The sequence below is a fragment of the Blastomyces gilchristii genome (genome assembly GCF_000003855.2).
Source record: "Blastomyces gilchristii SLH14081 genomic scaffold supercont1.4, whole genome shotgun sequence".
NCBI classification, from domain to species: Eukaryota; Fungi; Ascomycota; class Eurotiomycetes; order Onygenales; family Ajellomycetaceae; genus Blastomyces; species Blastomyces gilchristii.
This window is the reverse complement of record NW_003101679.1, coordinates 4,054,899-4,078,934: the sequence shown is the minus strand read 5'-3', so window position 1 is coordinate 4,078,934 and position 24,036 is coordinate 4,054,899. Positions and strand designations below refer to the sequence as shown.

At 36.5% G+C, this 24,036-nt stretch overlaps 3 protein-coding genes and 1 pseudogene across 4 annotated transcripts; all 4 read left to right on the top strand.

Moving 5' to 3' along the window:
- Nucleotides 1-15,951: 15,951 nt before the first annotated feature.
- On the top strand, nt 15,952-16,040 carry BDBG_16741 (annotated as a pseudogene). Its single transcript has one exon. The product of its transcript is annotated as a tRNA-OTHER (tRNA).
- A 434-nt stretch (nt 16,041-16,474) lies between these two features.
- BDBG_03044 (methyltransferase) lies at nt 16,475-19,320 on the top strand (the record flags this gene model as incomplete). Its single annotated transcript, XM_002626821.1, has 4 exons — nt 16,475-16,498; nt 16,575-16,759; nt 16,855-18,963; nt 19,023-19,320. 4 exons carry the CDS (start codon nt 16,475-16,477, stop codon nt 19,318-19,320), a joined length of 2,616 nt encoding a protein of 871 aa, XP_002626867.1.
- A 1,195-nt stretch (nt 19,321-20,515) lies between these two features.
- On the top strand, nt 20,516-23,428 carry BDBG_16740 (beta-galactosidase; the record flags this gene model as incomplete). The annotated part of the gene is made up of 10 exons (XM_031724626.1): nt 20,516-20,653; nt 20,710-20,790; nt 20,851-21,182; nt 21,248-21,514; nt 21,578-21,593; nt 21,648-21,743; nt 21,889-21,930; nt 22,042-22,491; nt 22,554-22,680; nt 22,872-23,428. 10 exons carry the CDS (start codon nt 20,516-20,518, stop codon nt 23,426-23,428), a joined length of 2,106 nt encoding a protein of 701 aa, XP_031577485.1.
- Nucleotides 23,429-23,444: 16 nt separating this feature from the next.
- Nucleotides 23,445-23,759, top strand: BDBG_16739 (beta-galactosidase; the record flags this gene model as incomplete). The annotated part of the gene is made up of 1 exon (XM_031724625.1): nt 23,445-23,759. The coding sequence occupies one exon, from the start codon at nt 23,445-23,447 to the stop codon at nt 23,757-23,759; it is 315 nt and encodes a 104-aa protein (XP_031577484.1).
- Between the last annotated feature and the right edge of the window lie 277 nt (nt 23,760-24,036).

Genomic DNA, 24,036 nt, shown 5'->3' with positions numbered 1-24,036 from the left:
GCAGCCTGCTGAAAAAGTAAAAAGAAGAAATTTCAGAGTCTACTTATTAATAATTACACTCTCATCAAACTCATTCTTTACTGTTAAAGTCTCTGATATTAGTATCTTTGTCTGCTGAGAAGTTAGTGCTGCAGTGTCATAGAGAAGCATGCTGTAAAAGAGTATGAGAGATACTGAAAGTATCAACTTATCAACTTATAAAGCATCTCAGTTATCTGCTTCAACTGAAGTAAGATTCTCTTTAATCAGTGATTAATCTTCACAGTACTTTCAATGACAGTATCAGCTGATCTCTTCTTAAGATCAGTCATTCTGAGATGTTTTTTCATCTCAGAGACTCATACTTTCATCTCTTTTTACAGATAAGTAAGAGAGATCTCTTCAGTCTTGATGAAATTTATCAACATTTAAAGCTCTGAGACTCTCACTCTGTACTGCTTAAGTATCTAGACTTCTTATCAGAGTTGATATAACATCTTTCTATGAAGTAATACTTATAGAGAGACAGGAGTTGTTATTACAGATATAACAGAAATAATAGAAGTGAGAGAAGAGACAGATATATAAAATTTCTTCTTTCTTCAGCTGCTTGATACAGTGCAGACAAGTAACAGTACTGATCAGAGACTGCACTGAAGCCTTCTCACAGAGAGAAGATGAAGAAATCATAGAACTCTGCAGACTCAACTCAGTAGCATTCTGAGCAGAGCTCAAGTATGCTGTGAAAGAGAAACTACAGATTGAGCTTCTCAGAGTCACAGTTTCTGAAATCAAGCTCTTCCCAGATTTCTCTCTGAATGATCACACAGGGTCATACATCACTGTATTGACTGAGGAAGGGAACAGCGTTGCAATGGCGGCAGAAGGGGCAGAGAACAGATCAGATACAGACACATCAGCTGGCAGAAGAGATGATATCTCACTGCAAGGCACAGCAACTTTCACCATGGCTGTAAGAGATACAGAAGAAGAAGAAGATATGATAATGAAAGCAGTGCTTCTGTGACTCATTGACACTGCTGTCTCTGTCTTTAACCTGGCTTTCTTAGTAATCATGAAGACTGCAGCCACATCACAAAGATGTTTATTCACTAGAAAACATCAGAATAAGTTCTTTATTATTCTTCAAGAATAATACTCTCATACACTTACTATTGCAATTTGAGAAAGAGAAAAGAAAAATATTTCATAGAGAGAAAGAATCTTTTCAAAAAAATCCTGTCACTACTGTTAACTTTATCTCTAAAATACATCACTTTTGCAGAGAATTTCATATATAGAATAGAATATGATAAGAGATCTGTAAGTCACTTATTAACTATATTTTTCTCATCTTAAATTGATATATAAGGAACTCACTTATCATGTATTTAATTTGAATGAAGATGAGTAAAGAAAGATCTACACAGTTAGCAGAAAAACTCATCTATTTCTTTGTATTATATACAGTACATGTACTGTCAATCAGTTGATAATTATTGCTATATAATAAAGATAATTTCTAATCTGATAAATCTTAAGAATATAGAGACTATACTTTTAAAGAGAAGAGTATTATCATACTTCTGATTATATCAAGACTCTGTTACAGTTTCACACAGCTCATTGCTTTCATATGAATAATTTCATTCATTCTGCAGATTATCTGAACTAGTTTTTAACTACTCTATAACATTTTTCAGATATATTATAGAAAGATTTAATTAATGAATATGAGAATCTCACTTCTATACAAGATTAGCAGATTACTTTTTCTTGACAGTAAGACATCACTGAGGTATTACTTCAGCTATTCTCACTCATGAAATGAGAGAAGATATCTGCTCATTGTCTATATAGAATAGCTAGATGCTGACTTCTTATAAAAGAAGTCAGTGATTTATTTTTTCTCTGACTGAAATATATATGAGAGTTACTGCATGTCTCATACAATATTCTTAGTATACTAAGTATTATATCTGTGATATCTCTGCAATAACTCTGTAGTCTATGAGCTTGCTATTCAAGCAAGATAGTTAAGCTCACTTATATGACTTTTCAAATAACTACTTCTACATGACACCACTGACTAGCCACCGCTTCGGTTCCGCCACATTATAAAAAGAAAGAGAAAGTGCGAGAATCAGCAATTGAAGTGAATATTTATACATGTATGTAGTGATGTACACAGTGATGCTTCAGAGTGAAAGAATATACACGTGTTTATAGTAGCTGAGAATCAGTGATTGAAACATACATGTTCATGACAGCTGAGAATCAGTGATCAGAAATGAGATAGTAGAAATCTATAGAGTGTACAGAATAGTCTATATGATTGATTAGATACAGTCTATTACATTAGTCTTCTCTTTTCAGAAGCAGTTCTCATCAGTCAAGAACTGCTGTTTTGAATAATGCAGAACTCAGAGTTCAGATTGATTAATCATAGTCAACTCATTTCATAAGATATTATCAACTGTGACTGTGTGATCTCTCATTGAGAATATCTTTAATCTCTCACTCAAGCTCATTATCTTCTTCTATGATCTCTGGTGATTGTCAGTTGAAAGTTAGTTGAGAAGGAAACAGGTCAGTGATAATGTAGTGAAGTAAGCTTGTATAAAAGATATCATGAATTTCTGATGATATGTTAAGACAGTAGTTGTGACTATCTAGAACTTCTATCACTTTATACTTAACATGACAGTTATCTAGTGTATGAGATGAACATGTGATTTATATATTCTTAAGATTTAATCATACTAGATCTTCTATCTTATATTATTCAGCAGAGTCTCAGTGAACATTGATTTGATTCTCTTAATCTTATTTTACAGTTATCATGAAGACCTCTGCTCAATCACAGACATCTCAGAGTTTCATTACTATATTATTAATGATCTGAATCAGACTGCAGAGGTTCAGTGTGAACTGTGTAATCTCTAGAAGATTCAACATCTTCATGTAATAACTATGTGTAAGAAAGAACAGGCTTACACCTGTTGAAACAGTATCTTGTTCATTGATAGTGATCTCTGCATGTAGAAGCAGATCATGTCAATCATCTTATAAGTGATTACAGAACTTACAGAGATAGTTCTTTACAGTCTGAATTATCTGTTCTGATACATTATCAGTCTTGAGATGATAGACAGTTAATAGATAGTGTATAATCTTGAGAACTTGACAGATTCTTGTTCAGAGAGTGCTTATAAATTAACAGCTCTGATTCAATACTATAGATCTCAGCAATTCATGCATTTAATAGAACAGGCTTCTTAGAAAAGCTTCAGTGACTTATTCAGTATTCATCTTATCACAGAGTTTCAATATAACACTCTTACTCAATCAGTTCATAATGATCAGAACATTTCTACAGTTCTTACTCTTAGAGAGATTAATAGTAAAGTTAATTATCACATCTTATCAGATTCTATCAGAGATATTAAGCAGTTTCAGCAGATCTTTTCTACAGTTCTTTTACAAGATAATGAAGAAATAATGATTATAGTTTCAGATAAAACATCTGATACTATTTAATATCTCAGATCAGTAGAACTTCTGAGAGATCATTTAATATAGTTGTTCATGACCTGAATAATCAGTTATATATGAATCATGCATCTCTTGCATTATCTGAGTGTATAAGAGTTTGAAGTAGAGAACTTAACATCACTTACAGAACTGTAGAGTATTATTATCATTAATTGAGCATTCTGAGATGTCAGTTCTTATATATAGTTCTGAAGAAAATCAGAGTGCTTCTTAATATACTGCTTCAGTGAGTGCTTGAAGAAGTTCATCAGTTTGAGCTGTTATATGTCATAATTTATTCAGTGTAGGTTTGAGAGAAGTTGAGATATCAGTGTCAGTATCAGTATCAGTTTGAAGAGAGAATATTCTAATTGAAGAAGTGTATATAGTGTCATAAGTTGTTTCATCTTGATTAACTAGTATCTTTGAATTTAAGAGTCAGTGCTCTTGATTCATTCAGTAAGTATCTATTACATCAGATAGCATATCTTGCTCTTATTATAAGAGAACATCTGCTATTAAGTTCTGACTGCCAGAATGATAGTGTATTATAAAATAAAAGTAGCTTAAGAACTCAGATTATTGCATCTATCATTCAGTGAGTTTATAGATAATTATAAAGTATTTGAGATTTTTATAATCTGTAACTATTTTAAATTTGAAGATACTTTGAAGTTCAGAGTCTCATTCTTCTAAACAGTATATAATTGTAAGAAGTTTCTTATCATAGATCTCATAATTGCATTCAGCAGAACTCAGTTTCTTAGATATAAAGATATATAATTGTAGAATATCTTTATTATTATATTACAATATTACTCTCTCTGTTATATAGTCAGAGAAATCAGCTTCAACAACTGTCTTATAATCAGAATTGAATATTATCAGTAGAGAGATATTAATGAATATCTTCTTCATCTGTATAAATGCAGCTTTAATGTCTGCTGATTATTGAAATACTGCATCTTTCTTAGTGAGTTCTGTAAGTGATCTTATAATATCTGAGAAGTTTTATATAAATCACTGATAAAAGTTAGTAAATCTGATGAAGCTTTATACATCTTTCACAGTGTATGAGATTTTTCATTCAAGAATAGTAGAGACCTTCTCAGAATTCATTTGAATTCTCTTATCAGCTTCTATAATGAAATCTAAGTATTTAGTACTCTTGACTTTGAAATCACACTTGTCAATATCAATTGATAGTTCTGTTTCTTATAGTCATTGTAGTACTCTTTGTATATGCTCTTGATATTTCTTTCTGAATTCATCAGTGAAGATGAGAATATTATCTAGATAAGCAGATGTAAATTCATTAAGAAAGTCTCAGAGTGCTCAGTTGATATACTTCTGAAATATACTGAGAATATTGATCAGTTCAAAGAGTGTGACTACTTATTCAAAGAGATTATATCATGTTTAAAATGCTGTAAGTTACTCATCTTCTTCAGTAATACAGATCTTATAAAATATGATAATAATATCTAACTTTATAAATTATTGAGCTTGTTCAATATGAGTTAGAGTTTTATTAATAAGAGATAAAGAATAACAGTCTTTCTTTATTAATCTATTCAATTCTCAATAATTCACACAGAATCAGAGTTCTTCATCTGATTTCTTTGCAAAGAGAATAGAGACTGTGATAGAAGAGTTACTAATATATATAAATTCTTTATTTAACAGATCATTGAGTGTCTTTTGAAGAAGAAGAAGTTCATCTCAGAACATATTATAAAGAGAGTTTTATAATAATTCAGAGTTTTTATCATTCTTTTTCTCTAACTTAATACTGTGATTCTGTAAGAATAAGTACTCACAGGCGATTATTCAGGTATTTGCAGCTTGGCGTGATATGTACTGTTAACTACTAGAAGTATTCATGATAGAAAGATAAAATGTAGAGATTAAATGTATAATAGCATTTAAGCTGAGTTATGAATAGTATTCATGAACTTCAGTCTATATAGTTGTGTGTAGTCAAGAGTCACTAGCTCTATTAATTACATGAGAGATAGAAATAGAGGTAAAGAATTTACAAGAAGTGAGATTTCTTACATATTCTCTTCTCTCTAAGGCTTCATCTGTGAAGTCTTTCACTGAGTGACTTCATAGAATCAGCTCAGCACTGCAGTGATACTCACTAAAAATTCTTTATATCTATAAAAAATCTCAGTGAGGAAAAATCTCTTGTTATTATAAAGAGAAAAGAGTCTGTCACTCAGTTTCTTATTCTGTGAGATTCTTTATAGTTTACAGATTCTTCTCTGACTATCATACAGATTCATCTTGCATCTTTCATATAGAAGAGTTTCAGTTAACTCTTAATTATTATCACAAGATTCTTGTGTGATCATTATACAGATTTATCTCACAGATGAATCACTCTCTATCAGATTATTCTCATCAAAGAGAAATATTTATAAGTTAATCTTTCACTTATTCTTGTGAATCATTGTTCTTTGACACTGTAGAATTGTAAGGAATTTTTCATTCTTTCATTAACTCTGTAGAATTGTAGAATTAAGATGTCTACAGTCTGCAATCACTCTTTATAGTTATATAGAAAGATTCAGGCCTGTGATTCATAATCACTCTTATTTACTAGAGTGATCTGACTGTTTCACAGAATCACTTATAGTGTAAGTAAACCTCTTTAAAGTAGTATAAATATTTCAGATCTGTCTATAGAATCTCATCTTCTTTTCTCTTTTTCTATAACAGCTCTTATTCTTATAAACTGTGAGTATTCTCATTCATCTGTAAAGTGTTTTTATTCAGATGATAGAGAGAGAGTGTTCCTGATAATATCTGTGTATTAATTCAAGAACTTCTCAAGAATAAAAAATTTTTTCAATTTCAATATCTTTATAAACAATATCTGACTGCTGCTGAGCTTCTTATGAGTGTTCTCATGACTTCTCTGATTACTTTTTATCAGCTGGTGAAGCAGGGATGCTGTCACTCATAACTGTGTCTTTATTCTCTTCAGCTCTGTCACTGCATCTGATCTTCAGATCAGCAGCTCATCTTATCTCTCTCTCAGATCAGTCTCTGACTTCAAGCAGTGTAGTTTCTCTCTTTGCTATAAGTCTTCTTACAAGTAATTTCTTACAGACTCTAGCTGACAGTTCTTATAAAGCTCTCAGTGTTATCAGTGTCTTCTGCAGTCTCATAGGCCTATAATCACTCTCTCTCTACCTGCACAATCTCTGACCAGGTATATGTGAATATGTCTAGGTTTTCTATTAATAGTTCTCACACCACAGTGCACTTCTGCAATTTCATTGTCAATGAGAGATAAGTCTCTGAGTACTTATAAAATCTGAGTAATCAAGACAATGTAAATGTCATGAATTCATGATAAGAGTTAATCTGAGCAGATGAGCTCTTTCTCTGTGTCTTAATTATTTCTGAGCTGAATACTTCAGCATAACTGAGAAAGTGAACACAGCTTCATAAGAGATATCTGATTACATATGCAGATGATCAGCTCTCAAGACTCTGCTGTAACTGTATATACTCTGATGTCTGACTTCTCTGAAGTCTGTACATTTCTGACAGTTTTCACATCAAATATAACAATTATCTGTACTGTGAGTATAATACTCTCTGCTTCTTTGAAGAAGAAAATTAGTAGTTATGAGAAGATTGAGTGTTACAGATATTAAGAGTATGAGTGTGAATTTTCTTTATTTTTTCTTTATTAGTCTCTAAATTGTGTTTGCAGCTCTGTTTATTTTCTGTTTTTTAGCTTTAATGAGAATATGATTTCTTCTTCTCTTATATATGCTGCAGACTGTTCATCTCAGTAGAAACTTATCATCTTATAAACTAGAGTTTATAAATGATAGTGTTAATATCTTTGTCACAATCAGATTCTTAATAAAGATTATATTATTCTGACTTATCAGAATTCACAGTATGAAAGTCATGTCTCAGCTTCTGCAGATATCTTATCTGTCTGAATAGTTCTCAAGTGAACTTATTTATCTTATTAGAATATTCTTATCACTGAATCTTAAATCAGAGCTCATAATCTCACTTCTCTGAGTTAATAATTTCTTTGATCTGATATTCTCTTTCACTCTCTAGTACTTCATGAATAGAGTGATGAGTCACAGAATTCTCTTCTAAGAATTTCTTATATTTACAGAGTAAAGAGACATGAAAAATATTGTATATCTGTAACTTAGATAACAGTTTTAATCTATAGAACTGTGAGCTAACTTTCTTCATAATCTTATAAGACTCTGTCTGTAAGAGGTTCAGCTTCTTACTAGATCTCTATATAATAATATTTTCTAGACTTAGTCAGACTCTATCATCTTTCTTGAAACTCTTTATAATATATTTAAAGTCATAGTATCTCTTCTAATACTCTTGAGTCTTTCTCAAGAATTTATAAGCTTTCTTTCAGATCTTCTGAATTCTCTCAGCCTGTCTACAGACATCATCACACTCTATAGTATACTCTTACAGATTCATCAAGATCATTCATGAATAAGTCTCAGTGAGCATCTCAAAGAGGATTTTATCTATACTGACATGCTTTGAGTTGTTGTATACAAACTCTATGAGTGATAATTAATACACTCAGTTATTCTGATTGTAATTGATAAAGTACTACAGATACTATTTCAATATACTTATCAGATATTCTGTCTAATTATCTATCTATTAATAAAAAGCTGTGCTTAGATCTTATGAGATCTTTAGTATAGTTATCAGATCAGATTAGAACTCTTCTATAAAGATTAATTCTCTATCTGAGACAATGTTTGCAGATAATTCATGCAATTAGATTATATCATGAATGAAGATATAAGTCAAATTCTTTGACTTCAAGTTCTTGCAGATGAGTATAAAGTGTGTTATCTTGATAAAGTAATTCACTATTATCAGCACACTGTTAAAACAGGCATTATATATATTCTTACTTTCAGAGAGACTTATAAGAGTATTTATTTCTAGCTGTTCTTAAGGTTTCTATAAGATGAGTAGAGAAGTAAGTTCTCTATATAATCTGAACTACACTACTCACAAACTCTGATAAATAGTATAAGAATTCACTATCTTCTTTATAAGTTCTTGCATCTTCAGTCAGAAGTATTTTCTTATAAGCAACTCATGAGTTCTAGTATCTATAAAATGACTCATTAGAGAAGAGTTATAATGCCTTTTAATAAGTTCTATACATAGAAACTCATTTATAAGCATATAAATTCAGCTCTCTCTTTACAAGAGATTATTTAAGTCTCTTTAATTCTTTATTTCTGCAGGATTAATCTCTGCTGTAAGCAGTTTCTAAATATACTGAGTATATTCATTCTTCAGTTGCAGTTCAGATAATCTGAATAGAAGATCTTATAAAGACTTATACTCTGTTTCTTCTTATATCAGATCTTCTACAGTACTTCTCAAAGCTCACAAATTCTTCAGATTATAGATACTCTCTTCAAGAATTCTCACAGAGATCTTCAGAGTGTTAACTCTCAGTGTTATAGAGAGTAGTTGTACAGGCTTCTTTTCTCTCTCTCTTCTCTTCTCTTATAGAGAATTGAGAGACTCTTCAGTCAATCTCTTTATAACACTTAGTCTGAGTATTCTGTGAAGCTTTTCTGTCTTCTCTAGTCTCTCTGTATCTGTCATTCTGATCTTCTTAATATAGTCTGGCCTGTAAGAGAGTCTGTCTGCTGAGTTCTTAGTTTTCTTGATATATTCTATCTTGAATCAGAACTCACTCAGTCTCTGAGCTTAGTAAATCTGTCATTACAAGAGTTTCTTAATTGAAGTAAACTATTATAAGCTATTATAATCAGTTCTAACAGTAATCACTGTTACAAGGTTCTCAAAGTAGTGATATTAATAATGAAAGAATTTCACTATTATAAGAAGCTTCTGATTATAAATATTATAATTAATCTTCATAAGTTACATCTTCTATGAGAAAAAGGTCACTGAAACTCAGTTCTTATTTAACTGTAGTTATAAGACTATTTCTGAAATTATAAAGAAGAAGACATCTGTCTTCAATCTGATTAAAAGCAAGAGATCAAAGTGAAACAGTATTACTATATTCATAAATATCTGTTTTAATCTTATAAAGACTTTGCAAGCTTCTGAGATAAGAAAGTTCTCACAGTTCTCTCTTCTTAACAATCTTTCTATTCTCTATTTATAAGATGACTTCTTCTTATTTTCATTCTTCAGCATGTCTATAAGGGTCAAGAAGATTCTTATAAATATAAAGATAAATCATCTATAGAAATTCATAAAGCTCAGAAAGATCTGAATCTCATGAATACTAGTTAGCTCTGATCATGATAGAATAGTCTTAACTTACAAAGATTTCATCTGAATATTATTTACAGTAATTATATATTCTAGGAAATTAATCTAATAAGCACTGAAGTTATACTTTATAAGCTTAATATATAGTTCTGTTTTATCTAAGGTCTTTAACACACTTCATACATGCTCAGTGTGTTCTTTCTTCTTTGTAAAGTACATCATTACATTATTCAGATATATTATTACAAAGACATTCAGATATATATAAAGTGTTTTATTAATAAAAGACTGAAATGCTACAGAGATATTAATCAGATTAAAAGACATTACTAGATATTTAAACAATCTCAGTGCAGTTCTAAAGACAGTCTTTTATTCATTCTCAGATTATATTCATAGTTATGTATATACATTGATCATATTCAGTTGTATGAATATGACAGCTTTTATAAGACAGTTAATCACATTCTTAATCAGAGACAGAAAATAGCAGCTCTTTATTATCTTGAAGTTCAGATCATAGTAATCTACATATAATCTGAGATCTTCATTCTTCTTCTTCATAAATATCACAGAGACTTCTGCAGAGGCCTGTAAAGATCAGATAAAGTCATTCTTCAGATTCTTCTCTACATAGATCTGCAAGATCTCTGTCTTATAATGAGAGAGTTTATAGATTAATTCTTAGAAGGATTTCTGCTCTTCTATCAAATCTATTATCAGATTCTTCTTACAGTGAGAAAGAAGCTCAGCTGTCTTTACTGAGCTGAATATCTCTGTAAGATCTCAGTATTTCTCTGATATCTGAAGCTCAGTTTTCATGACTGTGAGATTCTCAGACACTTGCAAAGTCATTATATAGATGAGCTTGTCTTCTCTAATTAACTCTACAGCATTAACTGATTCTATCTTTATAAGTGAGTCTGTCAACACTGATCAGAAGTATAAACCTGACTCACAGACAGCTATGTACAGATTATATCTTTGAAATTATGTAAGTCTTAAGTACATGTCATCTGTGATGTCTGTGATAATCACAGTTTCTACAAATCTTCTTCAGATTTCAGAGAGATCTTGTAATTCAAAAATAACTCTTATAAGTCTCTCAGTTCTCAGGTCTGAGTTCTCACATTCTGCTTGTTATAAGAGCAGATTTCCAGTCTTCATCTTTCAGCTCATTCACTTCATGAGCTTTAGAGACATCACAGTGACCTGAGATCCTGAGTTTATTAATACTTTTCATACTTGTAAGACAGTAGTACTGTGACATGATCTCTTTTCATAAGTAAGTATTTTCATCAGAGAAGCAACAGATTCAGGTGTCAGCTTCAAGACTCTTAAGAAGACTGTTGCTGACTCTGTCTATAACTTCTTAAATTTCTATTTTAGTTTGTTTAGACAGTTTATACAGAGATGTTCTGATTTAGAACAGATGAAGCAGAGTCTCTTTTTCTTAATCTCTCTGTTATATACTCTGTTCACAGAAGCTTGTAAGACTCTCTTTCTCTACTCAGTAGTCAGATGTAAATCTCTCTATATCTTATCATCTTTTTCTGATAAACCTGTTCTCTGTTATTCTGATTCTCACAGAGTCAGTCAGTGATTCACTCTTCACAGATCTGTGACTCTTACAGTGATCTGTAAATAGTGAATGAGAGTCATCAGTTTCTTCAGAGTTAAGAACTTAGAGTCTTACTTAATAAGCTTGTTCTACATGTCTTTATTCAGTCTCTTTATAAATATCATCATTCAGATCTTGTTTCAGAGCCCTGTTTTCACAGATCTTAATTTATATCATAATTTCATGAAGTGCTGTAAGTAGTCTTTGTTAGATTTCTCATCTCTTTTTCTAATATTGATGATTACAGCTCAGATGTTCTCTGTTCAGCTTACAGAGTCTCTTAACTTATTCTCTAGATAGATCTTGAGAATAAATTATTAGAATCTCTTATAATCATTCTCTAGATAATTCAGCCAGTTCTTGACTTCAATGTAATAGAGACCTGTTATTACATAGATGACAGCTTCTTCATCTTTCATATCACATAGTCAGGCTTGTGAATCAATTTCAAATACAAACTCATAAAAGCTTTTATAGATTGTGATTTAATAGATGATCTTAAGTAGTCACAGCTTAAGAAAGTTTCTTTTTAATTCACAGATGTCTCTGAAGATTATGTCTAGAGACTTAGTTCAAGAGTGTTTACAGACAGTAAGTATTTCTTATAGAAAAATAGCTTGATTCTGTGAAAGATGCTCAAGAATGTTCTTCACTGAGATTGATTCATTTATGAGTTCAGAGAGTTTCTCTGTTACAGATGCAGAGAATGATGTTCTGTGAGTGATTAATAAGTTCTCTAAGACTTCTTTTACAGAAGTTATTCATGATTTGAGTGACTGCTTCTGAGTGTCTGCAGTAGAGTTCACAGAAATTAAAGTATACAAGTTTCTAGTTCTTTCAGTCATAACAGGCAGTTGCTGACTGACTGAGCTTGAAATGTAAGAATAAGTGCTCACAGGTGATTATTCAGATATTTACAGCTTGATATAATATATACTGTTAACTACTAGAAGTATTCATGATAGAAAGATAAAATGTAGAGATTAAATGTATAATAGCATTCAAGCTGAGTTGTGAATAGTATTCACAAACTTCAGTCTATATAGTTGTGTGTAGTCAAGGGCTGCTAGCCCTATTAATTACATGAGAGATAGAAATAGAGGTAAAGAATCCGCGAGGAGCGGGATTTCTTACAGATTCAGTTCAGAATCTTGTAAGAAGAATATGTTTATAATATTATCTTATTAAAAGATATCTAGATATTCATGATATTATTAAGAGAGTTTTGTATGAGAATCTGTTATTATAATACAGAATAACTTTTCTAGAATCTTTTTAATATTAATCAGACTGATGAAATAGATTGATATATAATTCTGCTATTAATAAACTTATTAATAATCTTATCAGTGATTTTAATAATGACTTCTTTTTCAGAGTATTTTATAAGTGTTGACAGAGATCTGTATAAGATTCATAGTCTTATAAATATCATCTTCATAAATTCTGTCATCATTAGAGAATATCAAGCTTCTGTTTCAAGTATTCAGTAAAATATCTTATTCAGATAGTTAGATAAGTTCTAATATAAGATTATAATTAAAATTATCAACTTTATATATATAGATATCTTCATGTTAATATTCTCTCATATCTATATTTAGTTTTATTATATAACAGATATAAACATTCTTTGAATCATTAAATTCTGCAAGAAGTCAGGATTTTAATAAAGAGATACACTGAAGATTATAACATCTTATAACTGAAGATTTTATTATTGTATAGTAACATAGACTGCTGTCTATCATAACTTTTATATTATATATATTATTAATTACAGTAGATACAAGAATTGTATTCATTATCATTTTCTCTTTAAATTATTATTATCTGATCTTTTCAAGCTTCTGTTTATAAATTTAAATAGAAGCTAATCTTTTCTCTGTTTTATTAGAGTATTCTTATAGTTATCTTCTAAATCTTTCTTCACTGTAATATGATTGATACAGACAGACACTGATTCATCTTTTAAATAAGAAAACACTGATCTTTCTCTTGATTAAGAAGATATATAGATTAATCAGTAGTTGAAAGTAATATACTCTGATCAGTTACAGTTAATACACACTTCTTATTAATATTAATCAGTGACTTCTTTAAGAGTGATATCAGAAACTCAGAAGCCTGTTCAGATAGTAAAGACTCTTACTTATATATAGATATTTAAGTTTACTCAATTTATAATATCTGTATTATTATTATTCTTCAGTACAGATGTATAAATCACTGAGATATAATATCTTCTATCACTGTTCTGTATACTCTTGAGCTTAATAAGATAATCATTCAATGTCTGAAGCTGTGTGTAAAAGTCTTTATAAGTCTGATCTTTATCTACACTTATAAGAGTCTGTAAGAGTTTAAAAGTTAATATCTTCTTAAGTATACTAATCTTTATTCAATTCTTTCAAGATTAATCTTCTACTTCTAGAATTTTAGTATTGAAGTCAGAAATGAATATTATAAGAGAAGTATTTCTCTGTTAAATACTCTATAATTAATCTAATACTTTCTGTTATATAACAGTGTCTCAGAATAGAATATCAAGATATTTAATAATATTATCAGATGTTTGTAACACTGATTTACATACTTTTATTCATGAATAAAACTTCTATTTCATATAATTCTTCAATCATTCATTGATATATTAATCTTGATTAATTAGTGAACTGATGATATCTTCATCTATACTCAGTTTCATAAGCATTTTCATTCTTTATAATGAGTAGAGAGTGAGATTAAAAGCATTGAAATATATAGAAGTATCTAAGTATTCTTTCAGCACTTTTATATTCAATTCTGTAGATATTAAAATTGTCTGAGTTTCTTATTATAATAATTGTTAAATCTCTTCATATTAATGTTATTGAGTTATATGTATATCAGCTATTTATTACTGTTGTAATTTCAACATTACTCAGAGTCACTGTGATATTACTTCTATACTTATATTCAAGAGTTCTCTCATATTATCATTAGACATGATTATTGATTGTTGAATGTGTAATTATATAAATATCTCATATATCTGAGTGTCAGAACTCTCAGATCTTTTGCTGATATTCTCTTATAAGATCTTACTCTCTTTATAAGATCTTGTTACAGAATCAGAGTGACTGATAAGCAAGCTTCTATCTGAGAACTCAGTGTCTGCTTTAACTGATTATTTCTCTTTCTTATATATTGTTACATGTTCAGATATCTCTTGATAAATAATTGTTTCTAATGAGAAGATGATGTATGAATAATCATTTCTAATAAGAAGACAATGAACATTTTTCTAGTGTAAGAGGTCTATGCTGAATAGATTGATATAATATTGATAGATCTTATATAACAAAGAGAAAAATGTTAGAGAAGGAAAGAAAGAGAAAGTGCAAGAATTGGCAATTGAAGTGGATATTTATATGTGTATGTGGTGGTGTACATGGTGGTGCTTTGGGGTGGAAGAATATACACGCGTTTGTAGCGGCCGAGGATCGGTGATCAGAACATACACGTTCATGGCGGCCGAGGATCGGCGATCGGGAATGGGGCGGTAGGAATCTATGGAGTGTACGGAATAGTCTATATGATTGATCGGGCGCAGCCCGCCACAATATCAGAATGTATACAGTGAGGATCTATCTTCTCAGTTTGAATGATAGTTATCAGTTTGAATGAGGATTGAGATTGTGAATCAGATATGGTATAACAGTCGAGTATTTCGGACTGTATATGAATGAGGATCAATCATCTCAGTTCAAATGATTGTTGTCAAATTCAAATGAGGATTGGGATCGGTGTATCACACTTCTCTTCAGATGCTGCTTACCGGGCTCATAACTGTTGGATTGAGTGTCACGGATGAATATGTTGAAGACATATGAATCTTATGTGTATCAAGATCTGCTTGTTATATTCTCCGTACCCTATCTAATATATCTATTTCATACAAAAGATAGAGCTATTTATAGTAAAATATATGTGCGAGCCAAGAGAGCTAGCATAAGTGAGTATTAGATGAGTGTTGTAGTAAGCTGATGATGATGATGAGAAATATTGTAGTAATACGATGTTGGTGGCGTTCAGTAGTGTATAACCTCTTTTTCCTGACAGACTTATGAGGCTTGCTTAGGCTGGCAATGTTGCTATTCTTATCCTAGGAAAAAAAAAAAAACATTGTCACCAACAGTGATTTTGAAGCTGTTGGAGCAGGTATGAATGCAGTCCTGGCTCTTGACCAGGTTTCCTCTGAACTAGTATCAGGCTCATTTGGTATTTGTCATATTGGTTTCTTATCGAAGGCTGCAAAGATGCAAAGAGAATTCGAGTTGTACTCCGCACTCTCATCTTGGCGGGCATTATACGGAGTACACAAATCGTGAAATTTGCGGTGGCCAATTCCTTCCAGTACTCGGCAATTGAAGGCAAAAAAGTTGTCAGAGCTAGCCTTATGCAGTACCGGTGTCATTTTCGTTTCAAATGCTAAAGTAATACTACTCACTGGATTCCGACAGTGGGAGAACTTCGAGATTGCCCCGGTGGCCGAATGGTTAATGCGGCCACCCGGTAGCACCTTGGCGTGGGAAACCAAGGCGCGTGGGTTCGAAACCCGCAGGGGATACATTAAATCCGGAACTCAAGCACCTCAGGTTCCTAATAAATACAGAGGTGTACAAATCGCTCCAATGAATTGCTCTATGTTCCTGGGCTGGGAAGTTATTATCGCATGTATCTAATTGTCACTCCTTTGTATTTTCCTATGTTCTTGTTATCTTGGCGTGGTCTCAACACCTGTATTTCCTCCTGTATAACCAACACTTGACCTGTATTTAACATCACGCAAGGACTCATCATAAGCTCCGCTTGCATATGAGTATAATGGAAGAATAATAATAATAATAATAAGAACTTCGAGATTATTATATTTGAAGTCCGGCTGCAGCTGGCATCTCGGTCCGACCATTGTTCCGGCAGTGCTCCTCCAAGCCCAAAAATTCGAGCTCGATCTGTGGATGCTGGGATCGAAAAATTCTAAGGCCAATAGCACGCAATATTATGGGCAAACGCGGGAATAAAAAGGTAAGCCTGAACCAATTCCATGAAGATATACTTACCTATTTCATTATCATACCCCGCATGCTCACATTGGTTTAAGGGTGGTGGTGGCGCAGGCAATCGCGGTCGTCGACCAAATTACTCCACGATATTAGTGAGGGAGAACGAAAAATATGAAAACTATTACAACGGCCTCCATATTGTTCCTGATGATGAGAAGGATGATTTCTGGGCTGCTCTCAGACGAAATTTGCCTAACAGCTTCCGATTCACAGGATCCAAAAGGTAACAAACAAGCTTCGAGTTTCTACAAGACCCTGTTAAGTTCTATGCGACGGAAGCTGACTTTTTGATTTTTCTGTTATTTTTCCTAAATACAGCCATGCGCTCGCGGTACAAGAACGCTTGAAGGATTTTTATATCCCTAAGATTACGTCCATCACACATGAAGGCAACCCTGTTGACCCACCAAAGCCTGTACCTTGGTACCCAGACCAATTAGCATGGTCGATGACAACTCCAAAAAGTGTGATACGCCGATTTGCACCATTTGCTTCATTTCAGAAGTTTCTGGTCGCAGAAACAGATGTTGGAAATATCAGCCGCCAGGAAGTAGTGAGCATGATTCCTCCGCTGGTGCTCGACGTCCGCCCGGGAATGACAGTGCTGGACATGTGTGCTGCTCCAGGCAGCAAGTCCGCACAATTGATGGAGTTGGTACATGCGGGAGAAGAGGAGAGGATGGCGGAGATTGCCAAGAGGCTTGAATCTGTCGCTGAGGCTCAAAGAAAAGAGGGAACTGCAGACATTCCTAAGCTGCTTAACGGCCAGATGGGATCAGATGGTTTGGAGGATGATGGGAGATCGACGGGATTACTTATCGCAAACGATAACGATTATAAACGCGCCCATTTACTAATTCATCAGATGAAACGTCTCAACTCTCCCAATTTAATCGTTACAAATCACGACGCTACGATGTATCCTTCTCTTAAGCTGCCATCGCTGCCCCCACCGGAAGGGAAACCAGTGAGGAACAGATACCTCAAGTTTGACCGCATCCTAGCTGATGTCCCTTGCTCAGGTGATGGAACTACCCGCAAGAATGTGAATGTATGGAAAGACTGGAACCCTGCCAATGCGCTTGGCCTTCACCTGACCCAGTGCCGGATCCTGACTCGAGCTTTACAAATGCTGAAGGTTGGGGGAAGAGTGGTATATTCGACTTGCAGCATGAACCCTGTGGAAAACGAAGCGGTGATCGCAAGTGTTATTGACAGGTGTGGTGGCCCAAGCAAGGTTCATATCATGGATTGCAGTAACGAGTTACCTGCATTGAAAAGGTCTCCGGGTCTGTCAAGCTGGACCATCATGGACAAACAAGGAAGAACGTGGAGCAGCTGGAAAGACGTCGAAGAAGCAGTCTCTCAAGGTGATGATACGCTCAATAGGATAGTGGAGGGCATGTTTCCTCCTCTGAAGGAGGAAGGAATCGACTTATCCCGATGTATGCGCGTATATCCCCATCAGCAAGACACAGGGGCATTCTTCATCACTGTGCTTGAAAAGATGAGCGACATCAAAGCAAGACCTGAAGGAACTAAAAAGTCTACTGCATCTTCAACAACCGAAACTACGATGGAAAATACGGCCGACCAAGACGGAACCCCGGCTCCCTCTGAGGCGGCTGCTGTATCGGATAAACTAGCCCCCAACGAATCAGTCATGGCTTCTGCAACGGTTCTTCCGAGCGCGCCAAAGAGGGCCTTTGACGAGTCGAGTGAAGATCCTGCAAACAAGCGGCAAAAGGTGGAGGATAGCCACCCTGAACCTCCTTCAGCTCCCTCTCCTGCGAAAGCTCCTGAAGAGAAAACCGACCAGAGCGCACAAGAAGTTCCGCCAACTCCAGGGGATGCAGGGCCAAGTGAATCTGTGCAACATAAGCCAACCGAATCTATAGCGCCTTCTCTCCCCGCAAAACGCAGACCTGGCCAACCGATGGAGGAACCATTCAAATATCTACATCCTAAGAGCGAAGAGTTTGATCAGATATTCAGCTTTTATGACATATCGCCTCAGTTCCCGAGGGATCGTTTCATGGTTCGAAATTCCCAAGGCCGCCCAGCTAAGACGATCTATTATACAAGCACCCTAGCTCGTGATATCCTTACCGCCAACGAAGGGGCTGGAATAAAGTTTGTACATTCCGGCGTCAAGATGTTTGTTAAGCAATATGTGCAGCGTCAAGACGTCTGCCCGTGGCGCATCCAGACCGACGGACTTGCAATTCTTGAATCCTGGGTTGGACCGCGCCGTGTGGTTAAAATATATCACAAGGAAACCTTGCGGAAGCTATTAATTGAGATGTTCCCCAAGGTAAACGATAATGGCTGGAGGCAACTAGGAGAGATCGGCGAATGGGCGAGGGATGTTGACATGGGATGCTGTGTTCTGAGAATCGAGCCCACAGAGAATGAAGATGGCTTCCGGTATGTCTCCACTCGTGAATCTGTGCATTGCTGGTAATTATTACTAATTTTTCACTTAGCGAACGTATGGTTCTTCCGCTATGGAGAAGCATGTTCTCGCTGAACTTGATGCTGCCCAAGGAGGAACGGCGTGCCATGCTACTGCGATTATACGATGATGACACTCCACTGGTGAATATGACACAGAAGCGCAAAGAAGCTGCGGCTGCAACGCTCGATCAAACATCCGATGCGGTGGACGCACCTACAGATGCTCCAGTTGAGGACGTCGCTGATGTGCGAACTCCAGCGGATGACACAGAAACTCCTCGACCAGTGGAAGAGGACAAGGCTGGCGATGTGACCATGGCAGTGTAGATATATAACTATATACAGCAATTTATGTTCAAAAACTTTGTACCTTTTGCACATCGATCCCCTCTTTCTAATCCTTGGCCGCTTGTATCTACGTGTAGCCACATGATAATTTTCATCACTCGTCATATTTCCACGTTCTATGTTTCGGCAGATGAATCCGATGAGCGACATCGCCAAGTCAATTGCCAACTACCGAGGGAGGGTCTAGAAATGCCGTACGCTACAGATTGCCGGTCGAATCAACTCTGGGCCTAAGAAAGACTTGATCCCGTTTTGTTGGAGGCGAGCATAGCTGAGAGCCGAAGGATTAAGCTATCCTTTTCCGCCTCAAGACGGAATCGTCTCCCCCTTTTCATTCTCTGCAATTTACTCCACACGCTGTGTGTAAACGTCACAGTAATGGCACGAACGATGCTGATCCGTCCAAAAACTCCATTATTCACCTCCTCCAATAAACTGTAGCCCCAATTGTGGATCTAACTTAAGGAAGCTAATGCACCACTAAACGCGACACCGTCGACCGTTTTCAAGTAACAGGGCACGGTTGTCCAGTCCAGTCTTCGCATCTGGGGATTTTGGAGACGTCCGTTCAACTTTGCTCCCCAACTGGCAGCTCAACACGTGAGCATGATGATAACCATATTTCTAAGAGAGTTCAAACGAATGAAGCACAGCAAAATAGTGGAAAATATGGTTAGTAGATCAATGTGTGACGGCTTCTGATCAATTCTAACCGTTCAAATAGGATGTTCTGGATAAAACTGGTGTCAACGCTTTCAATTCATTGCAATCATACTGGGAAGATCTACATCAGTCACGGCAGTGGAGGGCTTATTAGGCTTATATAAAGTGTTAGATACCTAGGTCCCTTCCACAAAACGCCCCATGTGAATCAGCCCTGCTATACCAATGGAGTTAAGGATGTGGAGGAAGCTAGGGGTACAAGTACAACGGCGCCCTATTTCTCATTTATTGGGGACAGTGAACCCTAGGTAATGGAAGATCCTGCTATGAACACATTCCATACCCTTTGCGCTCCGTTGTGTTATCCCCCTTGGTTTCCAGGGTCACGCTTGGGTCTCGCGTGCGTTGGAGGGGCGAATATAAGAATACGGCGATGGCGCCGCTCGGATGAAAAGCTGGGACGACTCTTCTACTCATTCCCTGTAGTCTAGGGCCACTTCGAGTCGCAACCATGAGGTTCCTTTCTGCATGCGCAATCGCGTGCCTGGCACTTCAGTCCGCTGCTGTTGTTGTCGTGGACCGTAAGCTAGGAGGATTCACCGTCATTGAGCATCCGGATCCTGCAAAGCGTGATTTGCTTCAAGATATTGTTTGTGGCTCTTAGGATACCCTAAAATCGATCACAGCTATTCTAACCTATAGCAGGTAAAATGGGACAATGAATCTCTATTCATCAATGGAGAAAGGATAATGATATTTAGCGCTGAATTCCATCCGTTTCGGTATGTTTAACGGATGTTAAATCCTCCTCATCCTTCCCTGCACCCCTGTTTTTCCTCGAGCTAGTCATTTATGGGACTGATCATTCGATGCGGCTTGCCCGTTCCGTCACTATGGCTCGATATTTTCCAGAAAATCAAAGCCCTCGGTTTCAATTGTGTCTCTTTCTATACCAACTGGGCCTTGACCGAGGGAAAACCTGGTGAATACACTGCCGAGGGCATCTTCGCCTGGGAACCATTCTTTGAGGCGGCCACCGAAGCTGGGATCTATCTTCTTGCTCGACCTGGCCCATGCATCAACGCAGAAGTGTCTGGTGGGGGTTTTCCTGGCTGGCTACAACGCGTGAGAGGCCAATTTCAGACTAGCGATAAGGATTATCTTGCTGCAACAGACAAGTACTCCCTTTGCTTCTATGTCTCTTTGTCCTCCCCGCACAAAAATATCTGACTATAGAAAATAGTTATATCGCCCATATTGCGTCACCAGTGGCCAAAGCGCAAATCACGAACGGGGGACCAGTGATATTATACCAGCCAGAAAATGAGCATACACTCTCCCTGCGCATCCATGATTTTCCCGACGGGGATTATATGCAATACGTAATTGATCAAGCCAGAAAGGCTGGGATCGTGGTGCCCATGATTAGCAACGATGCATGGGCTGCTGGTAACAACGCTCCTGGGACAGGGAAGGGTGAGGTTGACATCTATGGCCACGATAAATATCCGTAAGTTGCTGAAGCCATCCGAAAAAGAAACTTTTATAGTGCAATGCTAACTTGTTTGCGAAGGCTTGGGTTCAATTGTGTATGTTGTGGGAATCTATTCACTCTCCTATATCTGATTCTAACTTTGTTCTAGGCCAATCCCGACTTCTGGCCTCCTGGATTTTTGTCCACCCATTGGCGGCAGCTCCACCTCATCCAAAGTCCCACCACACCTTACGCCCTTGTCGAGGTATGTGCAGCTCCTAAATAGATATTGTATTCATTTACTGATAGAAGATTAGTTCCAGGCTGGGACATATGACCCTTGGGGCGGGGCTGGGCTTGATAAATGTGCTCGACTTCTGAACCACGAGTTCTAAAGAGTCTTCTACAAGAACAATTTCAGCTTTGGGAATGTATTTTTGAATCTCTACATGGTACGTGTGACTATTTCCCTCCTGTATTCTCCGTCTTCCGCTTTTTCATTTTAAATGCATTCTCTAATTGTTGCATATCGACTTTTGGTGGAACAAACTAGGGAAACCTAGGGCCATCCAGGAGGCTACACATCATACGACTACGGGGCTCCTATATCTGAAGACCGCAACATCACCCGCGAAAAATATGGCGAACTTAAGCTGATTGGCAACTTTATGAAAGCGTCACCTTCCTTCATGAATGCCGTTCCTGGCCATTGGTCTATTTCAAAGTTTACGACCACACCAACATTAACAGTCACCTCACTGATCGGAAGGCTGTCCGATTCGTCTTTTTTTGTATTAAGGCTTTCCGAATACAGCTCAAAAGCTTCAACGAACTACAAATTGAAGCTCCCAACAAGTGTTGGGCGCTTGATCATGCCCCAACTAAACGGCACTTTGACACTAAATGGCAGAGATTCTAAAATCTACGTTACAGACTACGACGTCGCGGGAACTAAATATTTTCTACTCGACTGCCGAGATATTCACATGGAAGAAGTTTGGGGACCGCAAGGTGTTGGTTGTTTACGGCGGGGAAAATGAACGCCATGAGCTTGCTGTGTCCACGAACTCGATAGCTTCTGGTTGAAGGACCCTCGCATGATATGACAATCAAGAAAGTGGATGATTATGTTGTTCTTAACTGGGAGACGATGCGGGAACGCCGCATTGTGGATATTGGCGATCTGTCTGTTTTCATACTCGGTAAGCATATGTCCTTCAGAACGGGGAGGCGTTATCAAGAAGAAGCGCAAAATGCTAATGAAACCTATATATAGACCGCAACTCTGCTTATAACTACTGGATCCCTGAAGTTCCCCGCAGTGGATAGACCCCGGGTTTCAGCACGTTTGAAAACACCGCTTCCTCAATCATTGTAAAGGCTGGATACCTAGTGCGGACTGCTTTCGTTCGTGGAAGTGAACTTCATATTACCGCAGATTTTAACACCACCACGCCAATTGAGATCATCGGTGCTCCAAAAAACACTAGCACACTGCATATCAATGGAGAAAAAGTCATACATAAAGTGGATGACCATGGCATCTGGACCACCTCAATTGAATATGTGGCTCTGAAAATTGACCTCCCAGACTTGGAGAGCCTGGAATGGAAGTACATCGATTCGCTACCGGAGCTCCAGGAGGATTATGACGATTCGTTATGGACTGTTGCTGATCATAAGAAGACCAATAATACCTTGCGCCCACTTACGACCCCGACTTCCCTGCATGCCTCGGACTATGGCTACCATACGGGCTACCTCGTCTATCGAGGACACTTCGTCGCCAGTGGAATTGAGACGGGCATCTCCTTTGAGACGCAAGGCGGTTTTGGGTTTGGGAATTCAGCATGGCTCAATGGGAGTCACATTGGATCCTGGAAGGGCAAGAGCTATCTTGGGAGCAAGCAGCACCAACATATATTCCTTCCCCAAACTGAAAGCCGGTGAGAAATACGTTTTCACTATGCTCGTCGACAACATGAGTCTAGGTCAGGACTACGTCATCGGTGCGGATTCTACAAAGAATCCGCGCGGCATTCAGCATTACAAACTTTTCGGACGCCTGCAGTCAAGGGTCACTTGGAAGTTGGCGGGCAATCTAGGCAGAGAGGATTACCAAAATCGCTTCCGTGGACCTCTGAATGAGGGGGGTCTATACATTGAGCGACAGGGCTGGCATCAACCAAACCCCACCGCCCAGTCCTGGAAGTCTGCAAGCCCCATTACCGACGGCGTTGTGGGTGGGTGCGGGAGTAGGTTTTTTCACCACGGAATTTAACCACGGAATTTAATCTCAATATCCCACGCGGATGGGATGTGCCTCTGTATTTCACATTCCCAGGAATCAACTCGTCACCTTCCACGTACCGCGTATAGCTATACGTGAACGGATTCCAGTTTGGCAAGTATGTCAGCAACCTCGGTCCATAGACCAGCTTCCCTGTCCCCCATGGCATCCTCAATTATCAGGGAAAGAACACGGTTGGCATTACGCTATGGGCGTTGGATGGGAAAGGAGCCAAGCTTGAGCGTCTTGTTCTGGAGTATCGGGAGGC